General features: G+C 41.5%; 3 protein-coding genes and 1 pseudogene across 3 annotated transcripts; 3 read left to right on the forward strand and 1 right to left on the reverse strand.

Annotated features, from left to right (window-relative positions):
• Positions 1 to 2,426: 2,426 nt before the first annotated feature.
• LOC115690803 (uncharacterized protein At2g34160-like) lies at positions 2,427 to 4,117 on the forward strand. Its single transcript, XM_030617279.2, has 5 exons — positions 2,427 to 2,804; positions 3,014 to 3,062; positions 3,354 to 3,416; positions 3,512 to 3,576; positions 3,675 to 4,117. The coding sequence occupies exons 1-5, from the start codon at positions 2,685 to 2,687 to the stop codon at positions 3,825 to 3,827; spliced, it is 450 nt and encodes a 149-aa protein (XP_030473139.1). The 5' UTR covers positions 2,427 to 2,684; the 3' UTR covers positions 3,828 to 4,117.
• Positions 4,118 to 6,625: 2,508 nt separating this feature from the next.
• On the forward strand, positions 6,626 to 12,527 carry LOC115690796 (flowering locus K homology domain). Its single transcript, XM_030617260.2, has 7 exons — positions 6,626 to 6,759; positions 7,154 to 7,533; positions 9,929 to 10,178; positions 10,979 to 11,127; positions 11,211 to 11,492; positions 11,664 to 11,858; positions 12,140 to 12,527. The coding sequence occupies exons 2-7, from the start codon at positions 7,159 to 7,161 to the stop codon at positions 12,317 to 12,319; spliced, it is 1,431 nt and encodes a 476-aa protein (XP_030473120.1). The 5' UTR covers positions 6,626 to 6,759; positions 7,154 to 7,158; the 3' UTR covers positions 12,320 to 12,527.
• A 2,841-nt stretch (positions 12,528 to 15,368) lies between these two features.
• On the forward strand, positions 15,369 to 17,121 carry LOC115690825 (protein ACCELERATED CELL DEATH 6-like; annotated as a pseudogene).
• A 411-nt stretch (positions 17,122 to 17,532) lies between these two features.
• Positions 17,533 to 19,347, reverse strand: LOC115690801 (protein LEAD-SENSITIVE 1-like). Its single transcript, XM_030617278.2, has 4 exons — positions 19,119 to 19,347; positions 18,464 to 18,990; positions 17,891 to 18,281; positions 17,533 to 17,785 (listed from the first exon to the last, which is right to left on the reverse strand). Exons 2-4 carry the CDS (start codon positions 18,648 to 18,650, stop codon positions 17,677 to 17,679), a joined length of 687 nt encoding a protein of 228 aa, XP_030473138.1. The 5' UTR covers positions 18,651 to 18,990; positions 19,119 to 19,347; the 3' UTR covers positions 17,533 to 17,676.
• Between the last annotated feature and the right edge of the window lie 1,220 nt (positions 19,348 to 20,567).

Here is a 20,567-nt window from a genome sequence, read left to right on the forward strand (position 1 = left end):
AAAATGACCTTACTCAAACCTGTCTATATTGGTTCGTGTATTCGGTCGGCAGGACGGTGATATCGGATCGGGGATGTAAACCTTTCTTCCGCTATATAAAAGCTAGTTTAGGATGCTATGCTACCTATCTGTGCATACTAAAAAGAAAAGAGAAAGAAGAAGGAATCTGCCGACTTACGGATCATGCTGAGTTGAGTTCCATGTACCAAACTGATTCGGACGACAAAGTGGGTGTGGAAAGCACACACAAGCAACATGCACGAAGTTTCCATGCCAAAAAAATATAAAACAGCATAGGTTCCATTCCATTATGGGCCCATTTTCACCGAATTTAAGATCTGGGGCATGCTCGAAATCAATTTTTTCTTCCATTTATTTGTTTATTTATGTCTTCCTTGCACGAATGGGAATCTCACCGAATTGAATCGAGACCCCTTTTGTCTAATCTAACGTGTCACATTCTGCATGAAAAGCTGTAGGTATGTATGCACACTGTCATGGCCCATCACCCGTGTCTATTTGCAAATCTTCATCACCGACTGATCCGTCCCTAAAACACCCTTTGCTGTCAAGAATCGTGGCCTCTTATCCTCTCCTGCCTCCCCTAAAAAGAGAACAATGATTGGACAAAACATCCAAAATCGTTTGGTGCTGGGAAATTAGACCATGGGAAGATCCTTTTGGAGATGCCATGCATATGGTCATTTCGGTTGAAGAAAGAACAGAGCAAGTGGGGATGGCTTGCTCATCAGATACGGCATAATGCTCTGGGTTTTAACCCCTATGTGAAAGTGTGAATCTTTGAGTATGTCGAATGTGTGGACCTTTCCGTATGCTTCCGTCCCTTGATTCAGTTCTTTTTGAACGAAGAAGAGGTTCAGGTGAACGAGTGTCCCGACTTTGTATAACTCAATGGTGCTTTCGAGGTGAATAGTAAACAGAAAGGGATCCAAACGAGAGTCAATAAGGATAGATCTAAGGAAGGCATTTTGGCCACCGAAGGAATGAATTCCGAGAAAATAGTGAATTTAGACTTGCATCTTCGAGTCTTATTAAAAGGAAGAGATGCTGTTAGGTTAAGTTGTTTTCATTGCGGGACTTTCTTTTTCTATTAGGTGTGGAGTTCTCAATTGTGCCTAAATGTGCTCTCATCTGCAACAGCCGTGGAGAAAAATTCATGCTTTAGGTGGGTTAAGCTAGGTTCATCATTGTCACTTATGAGGGCCAGGTGAGGGGGAAAAAGATGTGCTCTTTTTGTCACAATTACTGAAATTTTGGGAGGAAGTTTCCCTTGGAATGGGACCATTCACAAGGGGAGAGTGTCCCCATGATTCTGTTTGGTCTCGTTTCCTGTAATTAAAGTTACAAAACCCTTCTTTCTAATGCACTGTCAACCTCACATAAAGTCTCACCTGTTACTCACCATTAGTGCACAGCATTGCAATCCAATCAATTTCACAGTGAGAGAGAGAAACGGCCAGAGGCCAAATTGAGGACAACTTTAAATTGATAGATGCAATTACTGGTGATGGATACAGAGGCACAGTTCTTAATCAGAGGTTGGTCCTGATTGGGACTCCATATGCATCCCTTCCCTTTTACCAGAACTCAGCATTTTAGAGGGTTTCGATTTGTCGGTTCAGTTTGTTTCTTGTTTTAATCATTTTACGTTTGTTTTTTTCCCTTGTGAGAATTTCAACAATGTTGATTGATTGTCATGATAATGAGCGCATGGCAACTTAAACCAAGAGCTTGAAGCTTTGAAGAACTGCACAATGAGCACACTGTTTCTAGCATGTCCACTCCATTGTAGTTTCTTTTTTCCTCACCTTTTCCCTACTACAAAACATCAATGGACAAGTTGGGTCAAATCATGTCCAAAAATCTTTGCCTGATCCCATCTCTGATTTAAAAAACGGGCAATAAATTTTTCACAAATCATTGGGTCTAGGCGGGCCTATGTGGACGGGCCCGGGTCTGAGAAGAAAATTGCTTGCCTAGGCTCGCCCAATTTGCAATCGGGATCTTGTTGGCTCGGGTGCGCCTTGACGGACCCAATAGGCTCCAAGCTCATGATCGGGTCTACTACAAACTCAAGCAATAGCTTTCACGAGACAGCTCATTCTTGCTTATTTTCTACTTCAAGCACCGTTTGCCAAGACCTTATCTTCTAGGAAGTGGAGAAAAGAAGGGCAAGCGGGCCACTCCAAATAGGCATACCACTTGGGCCAAAATAAGTTCATGACCGGCCCATTTCTGGGTCCAATTCTCATATGAACATACACACACACGTATTTTGCTGGTGTCCTGTTTAGCAAAATGCATCATCGGGTCTTGTTCAACCATGAAATTGGGTCATCAAGAGAGTGCAAGAATCACTAAATACTTGGTCATACATTCTCAAACAAGTGGTCACCCCACGGTTTTCTCTCACAAAACAATGCTCTTTCCCTTTTCTTTTGCTATTTTCACTCCTAGCCATCAATCACAGAGTCACAAAACAGATTGCCCACACAAGCGGTCGCTCTCTTTTCTTGGCAAACCCCCACCATTTTAGGCTCTGGATGACCTCTATATTTATATATAATGGGGGACTTTCTTCGCTTTCTCTGCGTGATCCCTTCCTTTTTTTCAAGGTTGTGACCAGAAGTGATAAACAGATAAGAGAGAACTTGAAGATTTAGATGACAATGGCTGTTGAGACACTCGTGGCGTCGTCAGAGAATGTTCTAGCCCCAAAGAAGAACAGGATTCAGGTGTCCAATACCAAGAAGCCCCTCTTTTTCTATGTCAATCTTGCCAAGGTGTATATCTTCTTGTTCTTTGCTGCTTTTTCCTTTATTTGTTGTGACATGAGCTGATTTCATTCAATTATACATTTACTAGTTAACGACGTATGAAACTCGAGCTGGGTTTACATGGATGCAATGTTGCAAGCTGAAAAATAGTAGTTTTTAACAAGGTGCACAGTTTTTTGTTATAAATTCTGAAGTTTCTCGACTTTGTGATGCAGAGGTACATACAACAGCATAATGAAGTTGAGCTTTCTGCTCTGGGCATGGGTATCCTTCAACTCTCTCATTCTACTTTACCTCTTCCCGTCATTTGCAATTGACTATTTGTCGAAAAATCCTACTTTTTCGTACAAATTTTGTGATAAAAAGAACAGACCAACATCAAATTTGGCCGGCAAAATGTTGATCTTTTAGGATTACGGTGAACAAAGCCTTCATGCCAGACCTAAGTTAGCACAACGTGACTATTGGCAGAGCAAGCAAATTACTTATCTCAGTTAATTTTTGATACTGCAAGTCATTTAAAGTATTCTAATAACCGACCTGGATTTTTTGAAGCAATTACGACCGTCGTCACAATCGCTGAGATACTCAAGAACAACGGTGTTGCTACGGAAAAGAGTATGCCTATGCCTCCTCTTCATGCTACTGTTATTGCTCGACATATTAACCAATTCCATTTGATATATTTTGTTCATTTTGCCCTCATGGAACAGAGGTTTTGACGTCATCAGTTGGAATGAAGGACGAGAGCAGAGGGCGGGTGATCCAAAAGGCCAAGGTTTCATTTTCTTTTTTCCCCTCCTCTGGCAATGGCAATCAATCTTGAAACTGCTTGAATCCTTCTAGGCTATTGACTACTCTCCATTTTGACATCAGATCGAGATCGTGCTAGAGAAATCTGATAAAGGTGAAAGCCCGCCAGGGATGGCTAATACAAGCACAGAACCGACAACGACTAATGCAAAGCCAGAAATGGCGACGACTGATACAGCTAAAGAACCGGCTGCCGCCACCGATGAAAAGAAGTGACAATTAGGATTGGTCGCGTCAATTTCAATCTTTACTCAAAAGGGTCATTCTTTCTAAACTATTTTGGCATTGCCTGCCTTACTAGAGCAACTCTGTGGCTAGTGTTTCGTTTTTAAATGCAGAACCGAAGATGGGTTCGAGTATAGAGTATGAAGTTGAATAGAATGGAAAAAGAAACATATAATGGATGATAAGTTAATACGGGAAGTTGCAGCTGCATGTTTCTTAGCATGCAGAGTTGTAAAGTACCATTAACAATATTTCAAATTCAATCCTGGCTCTTTTGCTGATGTGCTGGACTGTGGAAGGGTTTTCTGTTTTTGACTTTTCGAATTTCAATCCTCCCTTTTTCTACAGAAGTTCTCTGTTGTATAATAACAGCTATCAGAAAGAACATCCAAGGAAGGTACTATCTTCAGGGGCTTGGTATGATTAAGCCAAAAGATGGCTTCAAGCTCACAAGTTTCCTGATAAAATTCATGAAAACCCAATAATGAATCACAATGATGCATTATCAAATGAGGGTGAAAAGTAGGGAGCAATGTTTTGGAATGAAACTAAGGAAACACTCCTGAAAAGTTGGAGGAAACAGAGTCACCTCATTCTAGACAAATCGGTCGCCAAAACATTCCGGGTCTTTTAGGCACCTGATTTTTCTAACATGATAGAAATCGAGGTATAAATCAATGATCTTTTTAACGACGGTTAGAGTTTAGGGTTAGATGCCGCCCTCCGAGCGCTCTCCATCCCTAACGGTGATAACTTTTATCTTCCATTTACCACCACTATTCCCCCAAAGACAGCTTAATCCCATGATTTTCCATCTTCACCTGCCTTCCTCACACTGATTTTTGCACACATTTTCAATCTCCTTTCCTACCTGTTGTTACCCCTCCCCATCAGCAAGCCCATCTGCCATGTAGTTTCTTCCCACATCTCCCACTTCATTCCCTCTTACCTCCTATTGATAACTGTATCTTTTCTGCTTCAATCCATCCTGACCTACATTCATCCCAATGAACTCACGTACATCTCCAACCTCCTTCCATGTTGTGCCCCTTCTCAACATCTCCCTCTTTGTCTAGATCATTTCTTCTATTTCCCTTCTCTCGTCCATATTACTAGGCGGATGAAGACACCGGCAAGCGCCCGTCGGGCAGCCTTTGTGTCGAAAATCAGGCAAGCTTTGGAATGAGAAGAAGATGTTCCTGCCCTGGATGGTGTTTTTACCCCCGGAACATCGCCAGGCCCCCAAGCTAAAACCCTCATTGGAAAACTTTATCTCCCCGGCAATCTTTGAATCTCAGTGCTCTACTAAGTGCTAATCCCCTGCTAGCTAAACCCCCATTGGAAAACGCTTAACGTTCACGAACTACCCCAATGATAATAAATTGAATGTTTCTGATTCACGAATTGACTTTTAAATTCTACAAATGAAACGACAAGTAAAGGGTCTTGTTGACGAGTGCGTCTGATAGGCTTGTTCAGGTCTCTGAAGACAGAAATAATGTATGACAACACTAGGAATGTCCAAGACGGACCACCCGAACCGGGAATCGCCCGGACCGGACCGGACCAGCCGGTTCTGGACGGTTTTGGACTGTTCTAGGGGGTGTCGGTCTAGTTCCCGGTTCCTAATTTTGGAACCGGTGTCCGATTCCCGATTCTAGGGTAGAATCGGATCGACCGAACCGGACCGGACCGACTCTATTATATATATTTTTAGTTTCTTAGAAAAAGCCCTAACGCCTGTCTTTTCCTACCTTCCCTCGGGACCCTCACGCAGGCTCCCGTCTTTCCCTTCTCTCAGGCAAGATGGTGGGTTAAGTTATCTTTTAGTTAAAAACAAATTGGGAATTAGGCCTAATTCCTTATTGATTCTCTAATTAAAGAATCTTGGACAAGCCCTTCAAAGGAAGATGGCTTTGCCACTTAACCCACCAATCTTTCCCATGGAAGTTTCTTGCCCCTGCTTACGTAAAATACAACGGACGTGAAGCCGAACGCCTACATCCAAAAATCCCAAATAATTGCTCAAATGCGGCTCAATTTTTACGTTAACCGGTTTCATTAGACTAGACCGGAAACCGATCACCACTAAACAACACATTCTAAAATCGGGCAATAATGCATTTTTTGAGAAGTCACATGCTTAAAATAAAAAAATGTCTGTATTTCCAAAGTAGAGTTAATGGCCTTTAACGACATTGTCCAAAAGCAAATCTTTTTTTTTGGATTAATATCACGAAAAAACCCTAAAACTAGTAGACTTATGATAAATTTGTCCCAAACTAATTTTTTAACCACAATAACCTAAAACAGTTATATTTATGATAAATTTACCCTTCGTTAGTTTCCGTTAAATTTTACCGTCGAATTGCCGAGTTGGCTAACACGTAGCAGTTGACAGGTGTACAAGTTTGGGATTTTACCCCCGTTTGTCACAGGTGTGCCGGTCTTAATTTTTCGTGATATTAATCCAATTTAACGGAAATTAATATATGGTGAATTTATCACAAATGTACAAGTTCGGGATTTTTGGTGGTTAAAAAATTAATTTAGGGTAAATTGATTACGTGTGTAATCAGCTTGGATTTTTTATTGATCAAAAAATTAATTTAGGATAAATTTATCACAGATGTACCGGTTTCAGGGTTCCATTCTCTTTTTTATCTAACCGAAAAGGAAAAAAAAATCGACTCGAGTTAGGAGCGAAGGGACATTTTCGTCAGTTCGGTAAAAGAGAAATCCAGTGGCTGGCTCCACGCGAAATTACAAGTATATCTCTTGTCCACAAATGCGAATTCCCCAACAAGTCTCATCGCAGAACAACGCCTCCTCTCCTTCTCCCCCTTCTCTCTCTCTCTCCGGCGAGCGAAAACCTAGAAGCAAGTTTTCCCCTTTCTCTCTCTCTCTCTCTCTGCATCCTCAGGTGAGTAACGCTGCGCTTCTAGGGCTTCCTGTTCTGTTCGTGGACGCGCGTCCCCCGCGCCTCCCTATCTCCGTGGGTTCCGCCGCTCTCCGATCGTTCCGGATTAGCGATTGTTTCGGTACCCCTATCGATGCTCCCGTGTCGCCTTAGGGTTTTTGGGTCTTGGGTTTTGTTCCTTTTCGTTGGATAATGATGAGTTTTGTTCCTTTTTCGTTGGATGAGGATTGGTGTTTCTTCGCATTTGTTCTTGTGGTTGGTGTTAAATATGGAAAAAGATTGGCGGGTTGCCCAAGCTGGTTGTTGTTTGGGGTGGTGTCGTCGTCTTGGTGGGTGTGGGGATGCGGGTGGTCGCGGGTTTCATGTTCTTTTGCTTCCCCCTTCCTCCTTGGTGCAGGACTCATGGCTGAAGTGGAGCTGAACCTCGAGGAGGAGCAGAACGACGCGGTGGAAGCCGAGCAGAGCCCCGAGGAGGCTGCTCTGGAGGAGGCCCTTGAGGAGACCCTCGAGCAGACCATCCCCGAGGAGAACGTGGAGGAGTTGCCCGCGGACGAGCTGCCTGAGGAGAAGCCGCAGGAAGAGAGCCCGGCGGCGGCCGGAGCTGCCGAGAAGAAGTGGCCCGGATGGCCGGGAGATAGCGTCTTCCGTATGCTGGTCCCGGCACAAAAGGTCGGCAGTATAATCGGGCGCAAGGGGGAGTTCATAAAGAAAATCGTCGAGGAGACGAGAGCTCGGATTAAGATTCTCGACGGTCCTCCTGGAACTGCCGAAAGAGCTGTAAGTCCTCTATCCCACTTTTCTGATGGCTTGCGGTTACTCATTTTGAAGTTCTAGTTGCACATATTTGCCGACTGGAAAACAAATTTTCAAAGTTCACGCGTCTTTACCAGATTGTGATTGGGATTAGGTCTTAGTAATAAGCTGACTCCTAGATGGAGAATAACCAACAACTCGATGGATATATGGTTTATCTGTTACTATATCTGTTTCTGTAAAAAAAAACATCTTTGGGAGAATGCTGCAAAGTGTTTCTGGAGAAACTTTTGTTCAAGCTGATCACACAATCAGCAAGCTAATTTTGTTAGAATTTCCGAGATGCTTGTTCTTTCTGGCGTTTTCCTCTTTCTATGTGGGGCAAGTACAATGGCTTGTCATAGACCATTGACTGGCTTGGTGCTAATGCAGAACGGCCAGGTAGCTTATCCTTTCTAACTGGGGCTTGGTGCCAAGAAGGAGACTAAAAGTCTTGTTGGCTTATAATCCATTCTATCAGCAGTAATCTAATGGTTAATAATACGAAAGGTTCTAAAATTCAACAGCCAACAGTGCAAACTAGGATATGCTATTCTTTGTGGTTTGTGGAGGGGTAAGACCTGAAATCCACTATATAGATGAGTGAAAGTATGAATAACTCCGTGTTGATGGTGTAGATATATTATAGTGCGAGTTTGGTCCTTCATGAAGTATAGACATGGCAAAAATGCTTCAAGTAATGGAAGTTGTATTTTAAAAATAGTCATTCGAAATTTGTGAAAACCGAAAGCACATTATAAAAAGAAATGATGAGTGGTGACTGAATCAATGCTCAACATTAAGAGTACACTCGTCATATGAATCAAGTACAAAAAAGAAGGTGAAAAAAGGAAGAATCACTAAAAGAAATATGGAATATGAAATGCAATTCCTTTACTCCAGTAACCGAAATGGGTCTGTGCAGGTTCCGTCGGCAAATTTTAAGGCCACGAATCTATCCTCAATAAGACCCCAATATGCAGAAACAAAGTTCCAGATTGCAGGGATCAGCTTTGAGCATTACAAAGTGCTGATAAGCTGGCCTGATTAATTTCAGTCACCTCATGTACGAACAACTGTACCAAGAAGCCCTGCGTGCTATCGGGTAACTTCAGAGCCTGGATGATTGATTTGCTGCAGGTGTTAAACACTGCGGTAGGGGGAACGTTATCTTCTTAATCAGCATGTGAAGATATTAGAAGCGGCATTAGATGTAGAGTGCTTATGAGATACTTACAAAATGCTAATAATACTTCTAACGTCACACTAATGTCAATAAAGAATGTTGTGAGAGTAACTTTGTATGGACTTGAATAATGCATGCTTCGGTGCCCTGTTATTTGTTAAACATTAACACTTATGATTGGGGCATCTGATAGGAAAGTGACATCTAATCTTTAGGAATAATAGCAACAACACAATCTTAACTTTTGACAAAAATAAGAACGTACCTTTGTAGTCCAACGTTTGTAAAGTTTATTGTTCAGGCTGGATCTCAAATTCACTTGTTCCCTCTTGTCCCCGTGGAATGACGAGAGCTGTAGCTGAGAAATGCATTTTATAAGAAGCTAATGTACGGCATCGCCACTTGAACAAGTAGAACTATGCAAATCTTGGACTCTATGTCGTCTCTTTCAATATGAAGAGCATGATTTAGTTAGAACAAACGAAGTGGTGGGTTGATTACGGGAATAGGATATGGCATACATATGGTTGATCAAGAATATATAAAATCTTGAGAGTTTGGTCATTCGTTTGCATTGGACGGTTCTGCACTCATTTCTTTGATTACTTCAAAAGCTAAGGACCAAAAAGTACCTGATCCATACATGGAAGACAAGTGTTATCTCGTGTATTCTGGTAGCTCTGGCCATCCGTATCTACCAAGTCATTGCAGATGTATTCGTGAGTATAGCATAAGCACATGCTTTTATTTTAGCAAGTAGTTCATTTGGGAATTTTAGTTGATGTCTCAGGATTTGCTAAAGGAGATCGAGTTGTTTATATGAGCTATTAAGTAGATGCAATCAAATGGAAGGCAATCATCAGATTTTTTGTTATTTATAGTATGAAACAAGATTACGGGCCTCCTCTCTATTAATACATTGGGAGCTAAGAATATGCTATTTTTTGGCTCCCATTTCGTTCACCTTGTATTTGGGTCTCAAAAGGTATCCAGTATATAACTTTTGGTTGCCGGTAGTTAGCTGTGCTAAACGACTTTCATAATCTGACCTTTTTTAATTGTGAATAATACTTGGTTGCGCCCTATAGTTTTTGGATCATATGCCAGATGAAAAGTAATCTATGTAGGAATTATCTTTAGCTGGCAAGACCCAGTCAATGTACTGCTAAAACTGATGTCTCTGCCTTATTGAAGGTCATGGTGTCTGCGAAGGAGGAGCCTGATTCTTCTTTTCCTCCTGCTGTGGATGGCCTTTTGAGAGTTCACAACCGCATTGTTGATGGTTTAATTGGTGACTCTACTCCTCCCTCTGGCACATCTGGAAAGATCTCAACGAGGCTACTGGTAGCAGCCTCACAGGCAGGAAGCTTAATCGGAAAACAAGGAGGAACAGTTAAATCCATACAGGAAGAATCAAACTGCATAGTTAGAGTTCTCGGCACAGGTTCCTATATACAACTGGTCTCCTTTTTCAAATTGCCATTGCATGATGCAGCAGAGTGATTCTAGTGCATCTTTGTTTGCTAAGCTAGTTTGCACTGCATTTTTTGTGTTCATTTGGTTCCTTAGTACTTGGAGGAGCATAATCGTTGTTGTTCCATTTGCATCTGACATTTTTGTGAATTCAGATGCAAGTGATTGGCTTCTTTTCCCAACGATCCTGTCATGCAATCATATGGCTAACGCGCTTAATATTGACGTTCTATTACTTTTTAGGATCATCGAAATTGAGTTGTAGCCTGTGGGTGTGTAAATGTGGGTTCTCTAAATTGTGGAGTTTGTTCCTATCTATTATCGATTCAGTGTCTATTTTGAGCATGAGTCTTAGCTATTGGTGCATCATGAACGAACTTGTGCAGGCATGCTCTTTCATGCGCATGCATTGGGTTTACATTCTCCCTTTCTGCATCGGGAGAATTTCTTTGGACCTCTCCAATTTTTTTAATTTGGATAGTGTATTAAGTCCTTAATTTTTTAAAAGAGTGCAATGTAATCTTTCGATCATTGGTGTCCGCCAATTTTCCTATCTGGCGTCATGTAACTTGTACCATGTAAGCAACGATTGGGGGCACTCTGAGATGAGTGGAATGAAACCTCTCAAAATGATTTAGGATTAATACTACATTGCAAAATTAAAAAGATTTAGTTCTTGATTACATTTTGTACAAAAGGTGTAGGATTTTTGGTGTAATTTTAACATTTGTGTTTGCCTTTAACATATTGTACTTCAACTAAATGGTGCAGAAGAACTGCCGGTGTTTGCTCTTCAAGATGATAGAGTTGTTGAGGTTGTTGGAGAGCCAACAGGGGTTCACAAAGCTGTGGAGCTAATTGCATCTCATTTGAGGAAATTTTTAGTTGATCGCAGTATCATCCCATTGTTTGAGATGCATGTAAGTCCTGTCCTTCCCTTGGCAACAATTTGTATGTTTAATAGTAAAAGACATGCGAGGGCCTTACGCTAAATTTAAATCAGATGCAAATGGCAAAGAATCCTCCGATGGAGCATATGCCACCACACCAGTCCTGGGGTCCACCACCTGGTCTTCCTCCAAATGCTGGTGGGGGCCCTGGTTTTGGACATAATTCTCAATATATGGCCCCTCCGCGGCAGCTTGACAGTTACTATCAACCTCCTGAATTGCCACCTCCTGTGGAGCCACAGTCTCATCAGGGTATATCTGCATATGGAAGAGATATACCAGTGGGAATGCATGCACCATCCAATGCCCAATCGGCACCATCCATGATCAAGCAGGTAATTCCTGTGTTTCCTCTGTTCTTCTTCATCTTGTCATGATTTTGGTCGTTGTTAAATTTTAACTTGGTTTAGAAACTTGGGCCGGCTCTCTCTCTCTCTCTCAATCTTGCTTGCTGAACTGTGGTCGTTTGATCCTCTGCTAACGTTGCTACCATTTCAATTTTGCAGATCACACAGCAAATGCAAATTCCCCTTTCTTATGCTGATGCTGTCATTGGGTCAGCTGGTTCCAGTATAAGCTACATTCGACGAACCAGCGGAGCTACTGTTACCATTCAAGAAACTAGGGGCGTTCCTGGAGAAATGACGGTTGAAATTAGTGGAACTGCTTCGCAAGTTCAGACTGCACAGCAATTAATACAGGTAAAGTGCCTTGCATTTGGAGAAGTACTGGCATTTATCTCATGTCAAATGTTCCAGCTGTTAATGGCTCCACTATTTGGCCCTAGTTTCAAGGTTGTTAAGTTGGTGTAATGGTGTTAGCATAAATAAAGTGCCTCTACAGCCACGTACTTTCTATCTTGTGGTAGACAGAGTTACTACAGTGGTTCAACTGAGGAGGGATGGACGATGTTGCTGCATTTCCTTTTGACCAATTAATGTAGGCTTCTGCTCATTAACGGCAAAAAAATCCCATTTTGCAGAATTTTATGGCGGAGGCAGCAGCAGCACCATCACAGGCACCAGCAGCTGGGCACATGGACCAAGGTTATAATTCTTATGGAGCTCATGGTTCTGTTTATGCATCTCCGGCATCAAACCCAGGACACGGTGCACATGGTGGAGCTTATGGCTCGGTCTATGGGGCCAACTATGGGTACTAAGCGGGGTTGTCCAATTAATGCTGTTGTGTAATTGAGAGGGATGTCAGCTAAGCTCGATAGGCACATAACATATTTTGTTAAGGATTACCTTACATTTTCATCAAGCTTATTGATCGTCTAACAACTTAGTAGGTATGTGCATGACATCGTACTCCTTTAGTGTGTTCAATTTTGAGTTCATGAATTTACCAGTCGGTTGCTCCTGCAATTTCTTTTTGACCACACCGGTGCGTGCCTGATGACGATTCCTAGGCTCAGCTCTGCATCTTTATTTAATTAAAACAGGTGGTTCGGGTGTTGATCAAGACAGCTTTCTATTAGAACTGTCGCCATGACGAAAGAAAAAGCTTATCTTAAATCAGATCATCTTTGTCTGGCCCCGCCTATCTAGGTATATACACTTGGTAGACTGACGATACTGTATTTTCTATTTTTACAAGCTGGTGCCGGCATGCCTAGTTTCCCTAATTCCTCCTATATCTTTGTTTTCCCAAGAGGAGAGAATACCCTTTTAAGTGTTTAACGTCTCGACGGATGCTGAGGTCCGCATGAGGCCTCAGACCATCTCTTAGACGATATAAGAAAGAGCTTTGAGAGCTTTTAAGAATGCATTTGGAATTAAAGGCCAAGGACGATATATTTTTTAAGGGTCTCTGGCTGTTTACTTTGAATCATGTAGGCTTTGAGAAAACCGTGGCTTGAAAATTGCTTTCTATCAGGCTAGCAGCATGCCTGGAAGTGGCTTGTTTCTGTGGTAGCTGTCTAGGTCTAAAGCTTTGGAAGTTTAATTGTAGCGACCAAAGATTTCCAGAGGATGTACGTTTCTAAGGTTCTATAGATAGTTTGATTCGTAGGGCCTTAAGAGAAAAGCCAGTCAGCTTCGTGTTGGTGGTTAAGGCTTCGCATGACAACGATTCGTAATGCGGAACAGTATTCTCGCTCGAAATGATTCTTTTTATTTGCCGGAATTGATTCCGAAGATTTTAAGGCGTTTGTTAACGGATCAAAATTCCATCCCCTGGAATAGAAAAGAATGTAAATGCGTTTTGTAACGCTACAAAATTTCTTTTTATTAATAATATTTTTAAATATTTTAATATTTCTTTTTTTTTCTTTTCCTCCTTCTTGCCATAGCCTGCTTCACCATGCCATAGGGAAAATATTTTTTATTAATAATATTTTTATTAAAAGTATTTTTTTTTCTTTTTTGCCCATGGCCTACAGAGGCCATGATCGAGTAAAATATTTTTTTATTAATAATATTTTTATTAAAAATATATATTTTTATTTTTTTGGCCATGGTTCACATTGCTGGCCATGGCCGTAAAATATTTTTTTATTAATAATATTTTTTATTAAAAATATACATTTTTATTTTTTTGGGCCATGGCCTGGTCGCCAGCCATGGCCAGTAAAATATTTTTTTTATTAATAATATTTTTTATTAAAATATTTTTATTAAAAATATATATTTTTATTTTTTTTGGGCATGGCCTGGTCGCCGGCCATGGCTGGTAAAATATTTTTTTTTATTAAAAATATATATTTTTTCTTTTTTTTGGCCATGGCCTGATCGCCGGCCATGGCTTGTAAAATATTTTTTTTATTAATATTTTTTTATTAAAAATATACTATTTTATTTTTTTTGGCCATGGCCTGGTCGCTGGCCATGACCGGTAAAATATTTTTTTTATTAATAATTTTTTTTATTAAAATTTTTTTATTAAAAATATATATTTTTTCTTTTTTTGCCATGGCCTGGTCACCGGCCATGGCAGGTAAAATATTTTTTTTATTAATAATATTTTTTATTAAAATATTTCTATTAAAAATATTTTTTTTCTTTTTTATGGCCATGGCCTGGTCGCCGGCCATGGCCGGTAAAATATTTTTTATTAAAAATATTTTTTATTAAAATATTTTATTCTCGTCAGATCCGGCGAGGGAGGTCCTCGGGCCGGACATTAGAAGCTAAATTAAAAACCAAGAAAAGGAAGAAGAAAAAAAAATTGATTCTCAAAATTGTTCCCAGAATCAAGAAGCTACTTTTTTTTGATTCTTGATTCTGCTCCAAAACTGATTCTGGGAACAATTTTTGACAAAATTGTGCCCATAATCAAAAAATTAAACAAACGCATTTCTGTTCCCAAACTGATTCTGGGAACAAAAGAGCAGAATCAAACACTGTTTGGCAAGTTGTCATGCGCAGCCTAAGAAAGCTGCGCAGCCAAACTGTCCGAATGTTTCGAGTGAACCTAAGATCAGAGCTGGTCTTCCCTTGATCTCTTGCCGTCTATAGAATTGGGAAAGGAAATCGATTGTGTAATGGAAATGAAATAACTTTTTTTATTTGGTCTAATAGTACTTTATTGTTTCGTGCTGCTGCTTTGGGATTGTTTGTGGATGGATACACTGCAAGAAAGCCAAAAACCTGACTTAACCACACGAAAGCGGATAATGGAATCAATTTCCCTCTCGGCTTTATAGAACTATTGCCGGCTAAGTTGACAGCGAACTACTTCCATGAAAAACTCATTACCCGATTGTTTCGAATGCAAAGAAACATGCCTCAGAGAAGAGAATTAACACCAACTGCGGTGCAAAACCCCTCCGTAGACATTGACATCTTCACCAAATAGAAATGGACATGATCTTTCTAAATTGATCCAATCTGATGAAAATGCTTGACCTTTTATTCCGGCGTAAGCAGGGCAGACGACTTACTGAAAGGAAGAGGAAGCTTCTTCTCGATCCTTCTCGATTGACTTTGTGAATTCTACATTCTACTGGATGGAAGTTAGTTTGTTTCTGTGGTGTATTCTGCAACATTAGCGGAGAAACTTTAGGATAACCATGCCATATTTTCCCTCGTGTAACGATTAAAGGATGATGTCAACGAAAAATGCATTTTACATATCAATATTCATTCTGAGGGTGCTGATAATTGATAACTGTCTTAATTGTTCTCGTGACTCTCATAATATTGCACTGGCTGAGGTTGCTTGGACATAATCATGGATGAGGAGGCCAAGAATGATAAGAGAAGGAGATGAGATTGGGTGGACTCGTCTTCATTATCCTGCTTGCTTTGGCGGAGTTGAAGCAGTTCCGGTTCCTGCGACATGATAACTCTGCAGCATACCTCTTAGACAAAGATGGAGAATCCCCTCTTCATATTGCAGCATTCCAAGGCCTCGTCAATGTCGTTGATGAGCCGGTTAGATTTTGTCCCGATGCTTGGGATATAATCAACAACAAAGGGGAAACAGCTCTTCATGCTGCTGTTATAGGCGGAAGAGTAAATGTGGTCAATTACATATAATGAATGCCTCATCCGGAGGAACTTACAAACGAACAAGACAAGGATAGCAGCACGGCATTTTCACACTTGCACGAGACAAGAGTGGACAGTTTGGTCACGAATAAGGACCATTCGACTGCCCTTGACATACATGTGGCTTTGTGTTCAAAAAAGTGACTGCCTGCTTGACTTATCTTACAATGCGCCCTTTTCCTTTGGAACAACTGTTCTGCCAGATTATCGGAATGAAGGAGCAAACATTTTACACATAATAACTAACATCCTTTTGTATCATTTTTTTTCCCTCCTTTTAAATAGTATGAGGTAGAAGAGAGAACCTTTCTTATGCCTTTCTCAGAAAAGAACTTCAGACCGTTTCTCGATAGCTTCATTTAGATGGAGTGCGCTTAAAGTTGTACTTCTTAACTTGATGGAACTTAATTTGGAGGTTTTGGCTATCAGCTATCTTAGTTAAAAGAGATGAACTGAATGACTTCTCTGTAACGGTATAGAACAAAATTCGTTGGCATTTAAGCTATGCGATAGATGGTATTTGTGTGTGAAGTGAAGAGATAGCTCATTAATCATTCCGTTCCGTACATCTAGGTTGGTTGCAAAGCTGCAAAAGTTGAATATGTGCTGAAAGGGAAATTTGGAATCAATCCCATGTATGCAAGACTGGGTGATGGATGATATCAAGAAGAGGCTAGACAGACGCTTGGTTGAGGGTCAATCAGCCATGGAAGTAATACCCCTGACCGAGGAAACTTTGATTTGTCGAAAAGAAGCTTCATTGACTTCCATCTATTAGTGGCAGTGCTCATAGCCACCGTCTCATTTGCTGCAGCCTTCACAATGCCTGGAGGCTACAACAACGACGGACCTGACCGAGGAATGGCCACTCTTGCAGGCAGGTCAGCTTTCAAAGCCTTTATGATATTTAATACTGCTGAGTTCGTTTCTTGATCATGGCACTATTCTTTCGATTCGATGCATCTTTCTTGAGCGGCCAATGGATAAGGTACACCGACATCACAGGACATAGCATTTTTGTCGCCATAGTGCAATGGTGCTAGCCCTTGCTTGCGGTACATATGTCGTACTGTCCAAAACCATCGCAATTGGAATTATTCCTTATGTTGTGGCCAGATGTCTCATGGTTATGTACGTGGTCGGTGCTTTCCTTGATCCAGCAGCTCCTTCTTCTGGCTCCAGTGTGGCTCTTGAAGATACGTCCGGATTATGGGAATAAACAAGTTGGTAAGCTTTTCCGCATAGGATTTTGGGACGCTTGCTTTCCCATGCCGCGTTCGAACCATCGTTGTCGGATCTATGTCCAGCGCGACTGGTCGTTGTCGGCAGCAGGGGGAAGATGCCGGGTTGATGCGCTTGTAAACCTGGACTACGAACAGCTACCAGAAGGAATGGTGCCGCTGTGGACTGGAGGGGAACTTCAATCTTACCCTCTTTCTGGCATTTTTGTTGAACACCTCGTCAACACCAACGAAGTATTGGAGTGGACAGGCCGAGATGAAGAGTCTAAGATGGAGTTTCGCTGGAGATGGAGGGAGAGATCACGTCAACACCAATCTGACTTATACCCTCTGCTGTATGTGGCCACCCAATTAATGTTATTTAATTTGAACCCTGTTGTCAAGAGAGAGAGAGAGAGAGATCCCCTGAAGAAAAACAAGGTAGTTTATTTCATGCTTCAAGTAAATGACAATGATGGCCGAAAAAGAGCAACAAAATAAATGGCAAATTGTGTAGAGAGAGGTCGCCGCGAAGGAAAAAATTGTGTACTCGTGGAACAAACTCTTTTTAATAGTCTAGTGTGATTTCACTGTCATCTCGTTCCTCCAATTGTTTCTCGAATGCCAAAAGAATGTATCCAATATGCACCAAAATGAAGTGATTTGAATGCGAGAAATTCATTCAGGAATTAGATGCTGTCTTCTTTTGGGAAGTCTACTTAGGAGGACCGAGCACCAACAGACAGAAGAAGTTCTTACATATTTCCGGGCACATTAAATAAACACGACCATAGTTTTGCGGCTTACATACATTTTCTTATCTCAGTTCTTCCTCCGTGCACGTGTGCATGCCTCTCGCTGCCCATTCCAGTCCAAAACTGGATAGACAAAACTAAAGTTTCATTCCTTTTACTGCTAAATGACAGACAATAACTCTGAAACAGGTAATATAATTGCTAGTAAAGAGACAGGTAGGGAAGGGAAGATTAGTGGAATTTCTGAGTCACTCGAACTTACTTCGTCTGCAGAAACTTCATGAACCATTCTTTGACTTCACTGATCTTCTGCCCGCAAGCACTGACCAATGCTGTCTGTGCGCTTGCCCGTATGTCGGTCCGGCAAAACGAGGCGAAATGCTCACAGTTGTTATTGATGAGGTCGTACACGCCGAAGCTGTCATGCTCATGAAGCTCGCGAGCCTTGTTCACGACTTCCTGGGACGATTTGGTTACGGGTAAGGTGGTGCAAGTCCCCCATCTTGTTAGCCAATACCCAAGTTGTGGCCGCCCATATGCATACAAGCGGAGGGAATAGAGGTTCTTGCCTTCTTGCTGGAAGCGATCGAGACTCGTCTTGTCAACTCCTGTTCGTGTGAGGTGAATCACGTGGCCCTCTCCAACATAGATTCCTGTTATAATCAATAATGAGCGTGCAATATAGAAAAAAGAAACGATTTTCCAAATCATTCCACCTGTAGTAAATAGTTGCCGTAGAATCACCACAGTTTCTCTGCAATACCTTTCGCTTAGTAGAATGATGCATTGACAGCAAGCAAATATCCAACAAGACAATTTTCAAAATGTGATTTACCATCGACTAAAGCCTCAGGGGGAGGAACAGGGACAAGCTTGTTTCCCGATGATGAGGATTTTGGGACACTTGCTTTTTCCCACGCTGCGTTCGTACCACTGTTGTCGGATCTATGTGCAGCGTGATGGATCGTAGTCGGCAGCAAGGGGGAAGATGCTGGGTTGATGCGCTCGTAAACCTGGATCATGAACAGCTACCAGAAGGAACGGTGGCGCTGTGGACTGGAGGAGAACTTCAATCTTACCGTCTTTCTGGCATTTTGTCGAACACCTCGTCGACACCAACAAAGTAGCGGAGTGGACAGGCCGAGACGAAGACTCGAAGGTGGAGATTCGCTGGAGATGGAGAAGGTCGAAGCTGGAACTGCTGAGAAATATAACGGCGAAGCTGGAAATGGACGGGCGACCGGAAAGAAAGAAATGAAGCACAGCTCGGTCAGAGTCTCTCTCTCTCTCTCTCTCTCTCATGCATTTCGTCGAACACCCGGACAGCTTTGTAGACGCTTTATCTCTGAAGCTATGCAACTACTGTTGTTGGGCCAAAAAACGAAAGATAAGAAAGGATAATTTAGTGGAGCCACATGTAAAGATACCCATGTTCAAGAAAAACGATAACGATGATGAGAAAAGGGAGAAGAGGAGGATGAATCACTAACCATGATGGGTGTACAGGCCATACAGCCGATAAGTATAGATGTGATCTCCAGGTTTGAGATCCTCCTGCCTTACCACATCCCCTGTCGGTCGCATCGACGACGCGATCACAATGGTGATGGCAATCTGAGCCAACATTTTCTCTCTCTTGGGGGACCCTTCTTCACACTCTTGGACACTGTGTGCTTGAGCTGGTCTTAGACAATGGCAATGGAGAAGGAGGAGGAGGAGGAGGAGGAGGAGGAAAAGGAAGGAGTTGGGTGGGAATGAACTTGTGGGGGGTAAGAGTTATATAAAAGCTTGGAAGGGCTCCTTGGATCTGGTCTGGTGACAAGAGTGAGTGAGTGAGCGAGTGACAGAGAGCTGAAAGAAAGTGTGGTTGGGTTGAAGCTCCATCATTACAAGTGGGATCCTAGAGAAAATTTAGGCGACCCGGTCAAAAAAGGAGAGCGGGCGGGTCCTATCCTATCTATTTTGAGCCTTCCCAGCATAGAGTAAGCAAAGGAAATTAGCCAACGGCATTAGGAGGTGGGGTCGGAAGGCTAGGTCCGGGGTTGGATTCCCGTGAATGCTACCGTATACATATATATACATGAAAGAGAGGAGCGAGAGAAAAAAAAAAAACAAAGAAAATTTACTTTATAAGCTGGGTTTTACACCGTGAGCTACGTCGATCACCATTACATGAAAGATACGATGAAAAATGACATTGACAATTTTGTATGTCGGTCCATCCGGAGGAGTATACTTGGTTTTAGATTCAATTTGTCCGAGCGGTGAAAAAAAAAGGGGGCGAAGAAGCCCTTCTACAAAATAAAGAAGTGGATACAATGTGCCGATCGTAATTAAGCAAGGTACATCTCTAAATTGTTCGAGCGTGCCTATTACAAATGTTGTAAATGTCACAAAAGTATTCTTTTAGTAAGTGGCTAATAAATGGGGTGAAAATATTAGCACTGTTTGGTAATGTCTTGCCAAAACATACTTATCAAGAGTTCGAACATCAGGTCTCTCCTGATTCTGCGGTACATGTGTATGAAAATACACGGATAAACATCAAGTCCACTATCGGCGTAAGAATTTTTACACGTGTTGCCCTATCCAACGGAGAATGTGTAGAAGATTCTTTACACTGACAACGGACATAATCTCTAGTAATAATACGGACCTATTAAAAATGTTGAACATTATCCAAGTTTTTTTAGAAGGATCATCTAATGCTTGCTTTTTTTTTTTTCCTTCATTTGGAAATGGACGAACAATATCTTGCCGACTTACAGTCGTGCCCCTATATTATCAAAATGAAATTTATCTTGCCGACTAAAGATTAATTGCAATACAGTTTGCCAACTTATTTAGTATATTAACTTTACATATTAAATAATAACTTGTTGTATATTTGGCATACCGGCTTCATAGATAGTCTCCATATATTTCCTATCTTGTTATGC

The sequence above is a fragment of the Syzygium oleosum genome, unplaced genomic scaffold, assembly GCF_021117445.2.
Source record: "Syzygium oleosum isolate NSW1041296 unplaced genomic scaffold, Sole_v2.1 Sole_v2.06, whole genome shotgun sequence".
In the NCBI taxonomy this organism is placed as follows: domain Eukaryota; kingdom Viridiplantae; phylum Streptophyta; class Magnoliopsida; order Myrtales; family Myrtaceae; genus Syzygium; species Syzygium oleosum.

Bases quoted from the DNA above. Each gene is read 5' to 3' on its own strand.
- LOC115690803 (XM_030617279.2), top strand. From the start codon at position 2,685: ATGACAATGGCTGTTGAGACACTCGTGGCGTCGTCAGAGAATGTTCTA. The intron at 3,063-3,353 runs GTATCCTTCAAC...GATTTTTTGAAG, and splicing joins GCTTTCTGCTCTGGGCATGG to CAATTACGACCGTCGTCACA. The intron at 3,417-3,511 runs GTATGCCTATGC...CTCATGGAACAG, and splicing joins CGGTGTTGCTACGGAAAAGA to AGGTTTTGACGTCATCAGTT.
- LOC115690796 (XM_030617260.2), top strand. From the start codon at position 7,159: ATGGCTGAAGTGGAGCTGAACCTCGAGGAGGAGCAGAACGACGCGGTG. The intron at 10,179-10,978 runs GTTCCTATATAC...TAAATGGTGCAG, and splicing joins AGTTAGAGTTCTCGGCACAG to AAGAACTGCCGGTGTTTGCT. The intron at 11,493-11,663 runs GTAATTCCTGTG...TCAATTTTGCAG, and splicing joins CACCATCCATGATCAAGCAG to ATCACACAGCAAATGCAAAT.
- LOC115690801 (XM_030617278.2), bottom strand. From the start codon at position 18,650: ATGATCCAGGTTTACGAGCGCATCAACCCAGCATCTTCCCCCTTGCTG. The intron at 18,282-18,463 runs GTAAATCACATT...TGATTATAACAG, and splicing joins CCCTGAGGCTTTAGTCGATG to GAATCTATGTTGGAGAGGGC. The intron at 17,786-17,890 runs GTAAGTTCGAGT...GTCATTTAGCAG, and splicing joins ATGAAGTTTCTGCAGACGAA to TAAAAGGAATGAAACTTTAG.